Source organism: Lissotriton helveticus, chromosome 5_2 (genome assembly GCF_964261635.1).
Source record: "Lissotriton helveticus chromosome 5_2, aLisHel1.1, whole genome shotgun sequence".
Taxonomy (NCBI): Eukaryota; Metazoa; Chordata; class Amphibia; order Caudata; family Salamandridae; genus Lissotriton; species Lissotriton helveticus.
The window spans coordinates 15,107,539-15,120,679 of NC_136066.1; the positions used below are offsets into that span (position 1 = coordinate 15,107,539).

Here is a 13,141-nt window from a genome sequence, read left to right on the forward strand (position 1 = left end):
CCGGGGGCAGGGAGTGTTGGGCGGCTTGTCCATGTTACCCCTGCTGCAGGGAGTGTTGGGCGGCTTGTCCATGTTACCCCTGCTGCAGGGAGTGTTGGGCGGCTTGTCCATGTTACCCCTGCTGCAGGGAGTGTTGGATGGCATGTCCATGTTACCCCCGGGGCAGGGAGTGTTGGATGGCTTGTCCATGTTACCCCGGGGGCAGGGAGTGTTGGATGGCTTGTCCATGTTACCCCTGCTGCAGGGAGTGTTGGATGGCTTGTCCATGTTACCCCTGCTGCAGGGAGTGTTGGATGGCTTGTCCATGTTACCCCGGGGGCAGGGAGTGTTGGGCGGCTTGTCCATGTTACCCCGGGGCAGGGAGTGTTGGATGACTTGTCCATGTTACCCCGGGGGCAGGGAGTGTTGGATGTCTTGTCCATGTTACCCCTGCTGCAGGGAGTGTTGGATGGCTTGTCCATGTTACCCCTGCTGCAGGGAGTGTTGGATGGCTTGTCCATGTTACCCCGGGGGCAGTGAGTGTTGGGCGGCTTGTCCATGTTACCCCGGGGCAGGGAGTGTTGAGCGGCTTGTCCATGTTACCCCGGGGGCAGGGAGTGTTGAGCGGCTCGTCCATGTTACCCCGGGGGCAGGGAGTGTTGGACGGCTTGTCCATGTTACCCCCGGGGCAGGGAGTGTTGGGGGGCTTGTCCATGTTACCCCCGGGGCAGGGAGTGTTGGGGGGGCTTGTCCATGTTACCCCGGGGGCAGGGAGTGTGGGGGGGGGGGGGCTTGTCCATGTTACCCCGGGGGCTCTTGATGTGTTGGGACCCTATTCATGCTCCAAACAGTCGTTGCCGGTGCGCAGACAGCCCCCCGCCCTGGAGTCATGTGCCCCGGGAGGGGGGTTAGAGGGGGGGGGGGGAGACTATCTTTAACTCATTTTATATCCGGAGCCCTCCTGGGCACGGCCTGTCCTGTGAGACGGGTCTTGTGACTTTAAATGTCACCACAGACGTCACCCGGGGGCAATGGGCCCAACATCTGGTCAGAACCGTCTCTTCTGGGGGCAGTGGAGGCGAGCTGTGTCTGGGGGCAGTGGAGGCGAACTGTCTGGGGGCAGTGGAGGCAGGCGAGCTGTGTCTGGGGGCAGTGGAGGCAGGCGAGCTGTGTCTGGGGGCAGCGGAGGCAGGCGAGCTGTGTCTGGGGGCAGCGGAGGCAGGCGAGCTGTGTCTGGGTGCAGCGGAGGCAGGCGAGCTGTGTCTGGGTGCAGCGGAGGCGGGCGAGCTGTGTCTGGGTGCAGCGGAGGCGGGCGAGCTGTGTCTGGGGGCAGTGGAGGCGAGCTGTGTCTGGGGGCAGTGGAGGCGAGCTGTGTCTGGGGGCAGTGGAGGCGAGCTGTGTCTGGGTGCAGCGGAGGCGGGCGAGCTGTGTCTGGGTGCAGCGGAGGCGGGCGAGATGTGTCTGGGTGCAGGGGAGCTGTGCTGTGTCTGGGGGCAGTGGAGGTAGGCGAGCTGTGTCTGGGTGCAGCGGAGGCGGGCGAGCTGTGTCTGGGTGCAGAGGAGGCGGGCGAGCTGTGTCTGGGTGCAGTGGAGCTGTGCTGTGTCTGGGTGCAGTGGAGGCAGGCGAGCTGTGTCTGGGTGCAGTGGAGGCAGGCGAGCTGTGTCTGGGTGCAGTGGAGGCAGGCGAGCTGTGTCTGGGTGCAGTGGAGGCAGGCGAGCTGTGTCTGGGTGCAGTGGAGGCGGGCGAGCTGTGTCTGGGTGCAGTGGAGGCGGGCGAGCTGTGTCTGGGTGCAGTGGAGCTGTGCTGTGTCTGGGTGCAGTGGAGGCAGGCGAGCTGTGTCTGGGTGCAGTGGAGGCAGGCGAGCTGTGTCTGGGTGCAGTGGAGGAGAGCTGCATAGTTGAGCTGTGTGTGGAGGCGCGCCGCGTCTTAGCCCCAGGGCCCGCACACAGCTCCTCAGGCTCTTGTACACCGGTTTGAAGGTGCGCTGTCTGTGGCCCCAGGGCCCGCACACAGCTCTTGTACAGTGGATTGAAGGTGCGCTGTCTGTGGCCCCAGGGCCCGCACACAGCTCTTGTACAGTGGTTTGAAGGTGCGCTGTCTGTGGCCCCAGGGCCCGCACACAGCTCTTGTACAGTGGATTGAAGGTGCGCTGTCTGTGGCCCCGGGGCCCGCACACAGCTCTTGTACAGTGGTTTGAAGGTGCGCTGTCTGTGGCCCCGGGGCCCGCACACAGCTCTTGTACAGTGGTTTGAAGGTGCGCTGTCTGTGGCCCCAGGGCCTGCACACAGCTCTTGTACAGTGGATTGAAGGTGCGCTGTCTGTGGCCCCAGGGCCCGCACACAGCTCTTGTACACCGGTTTGAAGGTGCGCTGTCTGTGGCCCCAGGGCCCGCACACAGCTCTTGTACAGTGGATTGAAGGTGCGCTGTCTGTGGCCCCTGGGTCTGCACACAGCTCTTGTACACCGGTTTGAAGGTGCGCTGTCTGTGGCCCCTGGGTCTGCACACAGCTCTTGTACACCGGTTTGAAGGTGCGCTGTCTGTGGCCCCAGGGCCCGCACACAGCTCTTGTACAGTGGATTGAAGGTGCGCTGTCTGTGGCCCCAGGGCCCGCACACAGCTCTTGTACACCGGTTTGAAGGTGCGCTGTCTGTGGCCCCTGGGTCTGCACACAGCTCTTTACACCGGTTTGAAGGTGCGCTGTCTGTGGCCCCAGGGCCCGCACACAGCTCTTGTACACCGGTTTGAAGGTGCGCTGTCTGTGGCCCCAGGGCCCGCACACAGCTCTTTACACCGGTTTGAAAATGCGCTGTCTGTGGCCCCTGGGTCTGCACACAGCTCTTTACACCGGTTTGAAGGTGCGCTGTCTGTGGCCCCTGGGTCTGCACACAGCTCTTTACACCGGTTTGAAAATGCGCTGTCTGTGGCCCCTGGGTCTGCACACAGCTCTTGTACACCGGTTTGAAGGTGCGCTGTCTGTGACCCCAGGGCCCGCACACAGCTCTTGTACACCGGTTTGAAGGTGCGCTGTCTGTGGCCCCAGGGCCCGCACACAGCTCTTGTGCACCGGTTTGAAGGTGCGCTGTCTGTGGCCCCAGGGCCCGCACACAGCTCTTGTACACCGGTTTGAAGGTGCGCTGTCTGTGGCCCCTGGGTCTGCACACAGCTCTTGATCACCGGTTTGAAGGTGCGCTGTCTGTGGCCCCAGGGCCCACACACAGCTCTGCAGTGGGGTTTGGTGCTCACGGAAGTGAAGGTGTCTCAACCAGCCAGACCTCCAAAGTGTAACAAGCATTTGCAATGCAATAGGTTTCGCGTTCACACGAGTTAGAGCTATTGCCATTGTGTAAATGGCAATGCCTTGTTTTATGTTTTGGGTTTTAAAATACTAATGGCTTAAACTCTCACAAATGTGGGACCAGTTGCTTTGCAATAAAGGGCCTTCTCGACCGCTTGTTAGATTGTAAATATCAGAGGAAGAGACCGGCCTGCGACGTCTTCAAAGTAGTGATAAACAATGCCGTGAAGATGTGCAAGTGTAAATCATACAGACACCAAGTGTGAAGTGAAAGTTACATATGATCCGAGAGAAACACTAACAAAGCGCTCCTTCACCTGTCGCTCAGTGATCACACTGTCGCGGCTCAGGAAGAAGAGCGGGGGGGGCTAGTACCTGCCCTCTCCCTGATTTGAATGTGCCGTGTGACGCTGTGTAATATCATTGCGATCTTTGGCCTAATAAAAAACACTCCAGCTGTGGTAGAGCCCTGGCTTCTCCAGTATTAGGGGTGTCTTTCATAGATTCACATGCTTGAATATTCCCCGTCGTCGAAGTGGGAGTCCCACGGTACATAGAATAGCAGTCATATATACATGAAAATTACCATAATTACATATATACATACATATATGCAGTAGAAGAAATATAAAGTTTAAAAGTACCATAGAACAGAAGAGCCCCTTAGAAGCCTATGGGAGAACTCACTTTAGTAACATATCAGTCATTATGTATTGGTCCACATACTAGCTAATCAGGCTGTAGCTCCCTCTAGAACCTTCTCCTCAGAAGCCCAAGACCTCAGATTTTCTACCTCACGTCGTGTGAAGGGAGTCTCCCTGAGCTCTGCTCAGTTTTTTTTTTTTCTTCAAACATAGCTGTTTTTCTTCTCAGATATCTTCCTCAGGGAAATCTTTGTTCAAGCCTTCTCCATCTTGTGGAAAACTACGTCTCTTTCATGAGGATCCACACAGTAAATGTATTTACGGTCTCTACCCGGACCATGCAGTGAAGAACTGTAAGTACTGCCATACTTTTCCACCTAAAACTTTAAGGGACAGAGAGGCCCGTCTCCTTCTGTGGCTACAGAAGTTGAAGACTACTGACACGGTGCTCTCGGAGGTTGAGTGTCTCTTCTTTCCAGTCTAAGACCTCTCAGAAGCGTGGGTCGGAGACGGAGATGCCTTCCCCTTTTCTCAAGAAAAGTAGACTCGTGGAAGTCTCTAAAGATGTCTCCCCACAGGATTTGCTTCCTATAACGCCTACGGGACCTGGCTCTCTGGCGTCACTGTCCAAAGCCATGCCATCATCCTCTAAAACGGGCACTGGCTCGTCGACGGGCTCGTGGACGCGTCCGTCGACGACGACGAAATCCGTGGATGCTGTCTCCACGTCGACGACGACATGTTCAATGTCTTCGAGAACTACGTCGACGTCCACCTCGTCGACGACAACCCATGAGGTGAGACCCATTACCTCTATCTTGAAGATCTCGTCGACGACTACCAAATCAACACAGTCGATGAAGAAGCCACCGTCGACGCGTCATCCGACGACGCACTCCTCGTCGTCGACCAAGATCACAAATCTTGGTCGACTGGATCATCTTCGTCGACGAGCAAGGCTCTACCCCCGTTGACGGCGAAAAAATCTTCGTCGACGAAGGTAAAATCAACTCCGTCTACAGTTGCAGATTCCCAGCCGGTTCTTGGATCTTCCACCACTACGTCGACGGGCTCGTCGACGTTGCACCATCCTTTAGCCACAGCTACCACCTTCACAGTGGTCACTGCTTCCACATATAAAAAGGTGCCTCTTATACAATTGAGTCCGGTCAAGAGTTGTTCTACTCTTCCTGAAAAACTATTTCAGTCTGCGGAGGAGGCCTCCAATGACGGTTCAGAGGTGGACAATGTCTTTGGCCAAGTGTCTAGCCCATCCGAGTAAACATCAAGTGCCGGGATTATGATGAAGAGGAGGAAGAGAACGTCGAAGATGGGACAGATCTATTTCCGGTGGACACTTCAGAGGCACCTATGGCAGAACAAACAACACAGATACCATTGTCTTTGGTAATGAATCTGCAGCACATGCTGGACGATTATAATCACAGATTCTCACCGTCTAGGCCTGTTTCTCCACTGCCGCAACCTCTTCCACAGCATCAAATTTCTGCACCAGTGCGTACCCAGCACGATACGGATAATGAGGATCAAGACCCTCACAACACAGATCAAAATGATGATAACTGCCTTCAAGAGTGGGACTACAGGGCTCATACACCTTCGACCCCACCAACGTCGCCTCTAGCTTCGCCTTCTGTGGATATTAGCAGTTTCCATACCTTAATGGTCTGCGCTGCAAAGAGGTTTCACCTCACTTTAGAAGTCCAACAGACTGATTGTTTTCTATACGATTTCAAGGACTTACCTCAACGGCATGCCCACACTATTCCGATCATAGACCATATCTGGGAGGAAGGCCTCAAATTGATGGAGCGACCAAATTCTATCCCTGCTGTCTTACCAAGGTTGGATAAAAAGTATAAAGCGCCGCCAAATTCTCCGGCATGTCTAGTGTCACAGCCTAAGGCGGATTCCGTCATTGCTCGGGCAGCTCAAAAACGGTCCCGCAATCCTGCCACACCTCTCACATCTCCCCCTGATCAGGAAGGCCGCAAGCTGGATTCCATAGGGAAAAAGTTTACCACCATGGCAGCCACGACTGTAAGGGCGGCTAATTCCTTGGCTATTCTTGGACGGTATGACCGCCAAATGTGGTCCGAAATTGCAGCATTCGTTCCACAATTTCCGGATGCCATCCGTGCGGAAGCACAAGCCATCATTCAAGAGGGGGAAAAGATCTCTTCAGAGATCATTGACTGCGCCCTTGATATCTCCTCTACGGGATTCAGGCAATTGGCTGGAGCTGCAGTTTTGAGGCGTCAAGGCTGGGTAAAATCTACAGAGGTTCAGGCTAGAGTGCTCGATCTACCATATGACGGCAATTCGCTCTTCGGCACACATGTCGATGAAGTCCTTGAATCAATCAAAAAGGATAATGATACGGCCAAGGCTTTAGCAACCCTCCAGTATAGAAAACTGCCATTTCGAGGGGCACGTGGTGGAGGCGGCAATTCTTCCACTTTTCGTGGATCAAACCAATATCGCTCTTACACTGAAAACCGTCAAAGGAATACTTACCAGTCCCAAAATCGACAGACCTCCTCCAGACCATACCAAAGGAAAACCACCTACAGAGGTGGTTCAAATGCAAAGAAACAGTGACAGTCCCAGCGTCAACTTTCCACCGACTGTAAAAATTGGAGGACGAATCTCCAACTACATCTTGAATTGGTCAAACATCACCTCCGATCAATGGCTCCTAGATGTGATTTCCAAAGGACATACCCTGGAATTTACAAAATTTGCTCCCAATCGCCCTCCTTTTGGTCCCCCACCTCCCCATTTCAAGGCACTATTGGCTCAAGCCAAATTAATGATCAGAAAAGGTGCTATCGACGTAGTACCGCAAGGCCAGCGAGGCAAGGGTTTTTACTCCCGCTTCTTTTTAGTCAAGAAGAAGTCGGGAGAGTGGCGCCCCATTTAGGACTTGCGGGCTCTGAACAAATTCATCACGTCGAAAACCTTTCAAATGTTGACCTTGCTCCAAATGTTGAATTATCTCAATCCCGGAGAGTTCTTCTCCACGATCGACCTCCAGGACGTGTACTTTCACGTGCCGATTCACCCCAGGCACAGAAAGTACCTCCTTTTTACAGTCGGACACCTGCACTTTCAATTCAGAGTTCTGCCGTTCGGCCTCTGCTCAGCACCGAGGGTCTTTACCAAGATCATGGCCCCGGTAGCTGCTTTTCTGCGCCTGCAAGGCATTCAATTTTATCCATACCTGGACGACTGTCTTATAAAGGCCCCAACCTTCCAGCTGGCAAATCAGCACACTCAGGTTTGTCTCTCTCTTTTTCGGAACTTGGGCCTTTCCATCAATTGCCAGAAGTCACACTTTCACCCGTCTCGACGATGAGATTTTCTAGGAGCCTCGCTAGATTCTCAGCTGGCAAAAGTTTTTGTCTCCCAGGAAAGACAGGACCGCATGCTCAAGTTTGTACGATTCCTACAGTCAAAGCTGTACGTTTCAGTCCGGATGTTGAAATCATTCCTGGGCATGGCTTCCTCGTGCATTCAGTTGATCCCCAACTTCAGGCTACATATGAGGGTCGTTCAAGAGGAACTAGACAAGCAGTGGAAACAGATTTCAGGATCGTTCAACGACCAGATCCTTCTCACGCCCCGCATTCAGGTGGCACTGAAATGGTGGTCTCACCCTCCGAACATTTCCATCGGTCGGTCTTTTCAAGACGCGACGCGGTTGGGGAGCACACCTCGAAGGAATGTCGGTAAAAGGAAAATGGACCGCAATCCAGCGCACCTGGCATATAAACCGCCTAGAGCTTCTTGCGATCTTCCTTGCCCTGAAATCGTTCCAGAGGTTAGTGCAGGGCCAATCTCTGCTGGTGAGAACAGACAACATCACCAGCATGCACTACCTCAACAAGTAGGGCGGCACGAGGTCCCTTCTGCTTTCCCGACAAGCACAGGAGATATGGGACTGGGCGATTCATCAAGTTCATCTTACAGCCATCCATGTGCCGGGTGTTTCCAATGTTCTGGCGGACTCACTCAGCAGATCTCTCTCGGACAATCACGAGTGGGAACTCAACCAACCAACTCTAGAGTTAATTTTCTGCCAATGGGGCCATCCGCAGATGGATCTCTTTGCGACTGCCGCAAACAGGAAATGCCAGCGCTTTGCAAGTCGTCATCCCCACAGAGAGTCGAGCGGAAATGCATTTTCGATCAACTGGTCGAACGAATTCATCTGCGCTTTCCCTCAGATTCCTCTGATTCCGCGCCTGTTGCACAGGATGAGGCTTCAACCCTGTCATGTCATCTTAATCGCACCCAAGTGGCCGCGGCGCCCATGGTTCTCGGACCTTCTGTTGTTTTCCCAGAAAGAGCCAATATCGCTTCATCATCTGCCTCACCTCCTCACGATGAACCGAGGGCAGATTTGCCACCCAGATCCGGCATATCTCCAGCTCCATTCCTGAAACCTGAACACAATGAATTTTCACGTCTAACCATCGACGCAGATTGCAGGGAAGTATTGGCGCACGCTCGCGCTCCATCCACCATTAAAACCTACCAGCTGAAGTGGAAGCGTTTCTGTGTTTGGTGCCACACCAAAGCCTTGGATCCAATGACCGCCAAACCGGAGCAGATCCTGCCTTTCTTCCTATCCCTTGCAAAGTCAGGACTGTCTCACTCCACTCTTAAGGTGTTTCTGGCAGCACTTTCCCGTTTCCGTCATGATGGTTCCACGTCACTGTATTCCTCTAGAGTCATCCAACAGTTTTTCAAAGGCCTCTTCCGTATGTTTCCACCCATTTGTCGCCCTCTACCTGCTTGGCGTTTGAATCTGGTTTTGTCTCAACTCCTCCTGCCTCCTTTCCAGCCCATCCACTCAGCAAGCTTAAAATTCCTCACGTGGAACGTTGCTCTGCTGCTCGCCTTAACTTCTTCTAGGCGTGTTAGTGACATCCAGGCATTCACGATTCAGCCTCCTTTTCTCCAGTTCTCCAATGAGGCAGTTACGCTCCGTACTAATCCAAAATTTATCCCGAAGGTTCCAAGTGATTTTCATCTCAATGAACTTTGACTTTCTTTCCTGATCCCCAAACTCCTGCTGAACGTTCATTGCATTCATTGGATGTGAAACGCTGCCTTAAGTTTTACATTCAACGTACTACACCATTCAGGAAATCAGACCAACTCTTTCGTGGCCTATGGCCCGATCTGCAAAGGACAATCTGTTACCAAACAGACTTACTAGGTGGATTTCTTCTACCATTACTTTTTGTCACCAACGGGCTGGCAAGCCCCTTCCTGCTCCAGTACGAGCTCATTCAACTAGAGCTGTGTCAACTTCTACTGCCCTTTTTGCGGGGGTACCTCTACGACACATTTGCAGAGCTGCTACGTGGTCGAGCAGCCATACTTTTACGAAGCACTATTGTCTACAGTCAACAGACGCTGCGATGCGGCAGTGGGACAAGCGGTGCTGCGGAATCTTTTCCAATAAGGTGAGCCTCTGTTGCTAACCGCCTCCTGTCATAAAGGTATTTTTCTCTTAAATTTTGATATTTGCATTTTGAATGATATCAGACTGTATGCTTGGAGTTTTATATTACCTTTATGACTTATATGATTTACTGCTTTCTACTCTTATTCAAGCATGTGAATCTATGAAAGACACACCTAATACTGGAGAAGAACATAAGTTATTTACCTGTAAACTGTGGTTCTCCAGTATTGGTGTCTTTCATAGATTCACATGCGGCCCTCCCTTCCTCCCCTCAGAGGCTACATTCTCCTCAGGCACTTTGCTTACTTGGTGCTACGAAAATCTGAGGTCTTATGCTTCTGAGAAGGTTCTAGAGGGAGCTACAGCCTGATTGTCTGGAATGTGGACCAATACATAATGACTCTGATATGTTACTAAAGTGAGTTCTCCCATAGGCTTCGATGGGCCTATTCTGTTCTATGGTACTTTTAAACTTTATATTTCTTCTACTGCTAATATGTATGTATATATGTAATTATGGTAATTTTCATGTATATATGACTGCTATTCTATGTACCGTGGAACTCCCACTTCGACGACTGGGAATATTCAAGCATGTGAATCTATGAACGACACCAATACTGGAAAACCACAGTTTACAGGTAAGTAACTTATGTTCTTCACCTCCCAGTGCAGGACGGGCCCTGCTTTATGGCTCACATGGAGGGAGGGAGGGTCTCGACTGCAGCTCCGGCCTCGTACAGTGCCCCTGCCATTACTAGTGCGCGAGAGGCACTGTGGGGGTGCTGGTATCGGGTGGTATTGGCGATGGTGGTGATATTGGTGGTGGTGGTGTTAATAAAATAGGCTTTTGAAAACAACCCCACAGGTGGCTTTAGTACAGATGACTTGTAACTCAGATGTGCTGTTGTCCGCTTCAGCCCATTAGCACAGGATTGTGTGCTACCTGGAGTTCACATGACTTAATTGCTAATCATTTCTAAATCCATTTTACTTGGGGAGGGGTTGGGGTTTGAAACCGACACGAGAAAATGCTGTTAAAGTGATTGAAAGCAGCGTGTGGCCGTGTTATGGGGGCGGCAGCAGCACTGCTTAAAAAACACAAGCGGTTTCAACTGAGGCCGCGTATGTCCGGCCTGCAGTAGGAGAAACTCAATAGAGTAAATAGTGCTTACAGACTAAATAAGAGGTCCTGTGTAACAACCGAAGTAAAGTGGCCAGATCCATGGTAGGGTACAAATCAAGACATGGTTGTACTAAGGTGGGACTAACAAGCCTATTAACGAAACCGAAGGCAGCATTAACGAAGGACAAATACACTAGCCAATGGAAAATATGGGCAGAGTGGGCGCGGCTTCTCTCCAATACTCTACTACAGCAGTCTCGCAGAGCGAGCAGCGCATGCGGCTGCCTCTAGGCTCGACCTAAAAAGCATAGCTGCACAGTTCGTTTTTAGGTCGAGTCTGGGCAAAGCCTAGGCAGCGCATGCGTTGCTCTGCGAGGCATGCTGGATTGAGTGCGGCACCCACTTCAGGGGCACTGCTCTTTCAGCTTTCCATTGCAATAGGTTTTGTAATTGCGAGATTTTGAGCTATTGTCGTTGTAAATGACTGCCTTTATGGGTTTAAAAACCTGCAATAGTAAAAGGCATTGTCATTTACAATATCAATAGGTCAAAGTTTTGAAAATGGAAGACCTATTGCATTGCAAATGCTTGTTTGACCTACTAGTTGCACAAAGATTGACGCAACGGTGACAAAGTCAAACGTTCTTGTATAGCGCACATATGACGGTGAGGTCTCATGGCGCTAAGTCTGGTTATCTCATCAAAGTGCTGTGCATTCTGGTGTTGCTTGCCTGTCGCCCTGTCCCCCCCTCCCCCCCACACCCTTCCTCCATTGCCGCTTGCTTTGTTCATGAGCTCTTGTGACAAAGGTTTCCCATTTTGCATTTACTAGAACACAAAATTGGCGCTAGAAAAGCCAGTCAATGCGGTTATTGACCTCGGCACCCTGATCTCGGCGGCTGAGGTGCTCACCGCACGCACCATCAATGGCGTCTGAAGAGGGCGCCGCGCACGGAGAACTGGGGTTCAAAATGAGTAACATTCAGAACATGGGGACTGATCTCTTTTTAAGCCTTTGAATTCCGCAAAACAGTAAGAGCATGCTAATGGTTTTCGATGGCGTAACCTTCATTAACCTTGCCAACGCCTATAGCCCTTTAATTGCCGAGACCTATTGGCTTTGCCACAGCTTGTCAGGTGATAGTCTACTGCTGTGCATAGATGTAGCGCTGTGAAGCGTAGCACATGGCGGTCCTCGGCCTAGGAGAGCGCCTGTTGGCTCCCGCGAGGCTCAGAACATGGAAAGTTAAGTGTTCATTTGTGTTCTTGCAGAAAATCGTGAAGGCGGGAGACAAGGACCTGGACGGACAGCTGGACTTCGAAGAGTTTGTGCACTACCTGCATGACCACGAGAAGAAGCTGCGGCTGGTCTTCAAGAGTCTGGACACGAAGAACGATGGTGAGCAGGGGGGGGCAGTTACAGGTGGGCGAGTGGCTCTGGTTAATGGGGGCTTTGAGCGGGGTCTCAGGTGAGCGCTGGAGCTGCAGGTGAGCCCGTTGCTCTGGGTAATGGGGGCTTGGGTGGTTTGCAGTACTCCAGGTGAGCGGGGTCTCAGGTGAGCGCTGGAGCTCCAGGTGAGCGGGGTCTCAGGTGAGCGCTGGAGCTCCAGGTGAGCGCTGGAGCTCCAGGTGAGCGGGGTCTCAGGTGAGCGCTGGAGCTGCAGGTGAGCGGGGTCTCAGGTGAGCACTGGAGCTCCAGGTGAGCGGGGTCTCAGGTGAGCGCTGGAGCTCCAGGTGAGCGCTGGAGCTCCAGGTGAGCGGGGTCTCAGGTGAGCGCTGGAGCTGCAGGTGAGCGGGGTCTCAGGTGAGCACTGGAGCTCCAGGTGAGCGGGGTCTCAGGTGAGCGCTGGAGCTGCAGGTGAGCGGGGTCTCAGGTGAGCGCTGGAGCTCCAGGTGAGCGGGGCCTCAGGTGAGCGCTGGAGCTCCAGGTGAGCGGGGTCTCAGGTGAGCGCTGGAGCTCCAGGTGAGCGGGGTCTCAGGTGAGCGCTGGAGCTCCAGGTGAGCGGGCCTCAGATGAGCGCTGGAGCTCCAGGTGAGCGGGGGCCTCAGGTGGGCGCTGGAGCTCCAGGTGAGCAAGTGGCTCTGGGTAATGGGGGCTTCGGTGGTTTGCGGTACTCCAGGTGAGCGGGGCCTCAGGTGAGCGCTGGAGCTCCAGGTGGGCGGGGCCTCAGGTGGGCGCTGGAGCTCCAGGTGGGCGAGTGGCTCTGGGTAATGGTGCTCTGAGGATTAGGGTGAGCTGGGGGGCTGCAGGCGATAGGATCAGGAGTCTCCACGTGAGCGGGGGGCCTCCGGTGACTACTGGAGCTCCAGGCGAGTGGGGAGCTAGCCGTGACTGAGCAGCTCCGGGCAATGGAGCTCTGAGGGGCTTTAGGTGATTGGCTCTGGGGCCTCTGGCTGCTAAGGTGAGGGATCTTCAGGTGAGTGCTGGTACTTCAGGTTAAGGTGAGTGCTGGTACTTCAGGTTAGTAGTGGCATTACAGGGGAGTGCGCAGGCTCAGGGTAATGGGGGCTCTGAGGATTAGGGTGAGCTGGAGGGCTTTAGGTGATCGGCTCTGGGGCCTCTGCTAAGGTGAGGGTTCTTCAGGTGAGCGGGGCC

The 13,141-nt window shown here is 53.3% G+C and overlaps 1 protein-coding gene across 4 annotated transcripts in view; it reads left to right on the plus strand.

The window, feature by feature from the left end:
• The window catches only part of SLC25A25 (solute carrier family 25 member 25), a 100,427-nt gene that overhangs the window by 40,801 nt on the left and 46,485 nt on the right, over positions 1 to 13,141 (plus strand). For all 4 annotated transcript variants that reach the window (XM_078646676.1, XM_078646677.1, XM_078646680.1 and 1 more), the window contains exon 2: positions 11,818 to 11,944. In XM_078646676.1, coding sequence (XP_078502802.1) covers positions 11,818 to 11,944 — 127 coding nt within the window. The remainder of the gene's footprint in view (positions 1 to 11,817; positions 11,945 to 13,141) is intronic.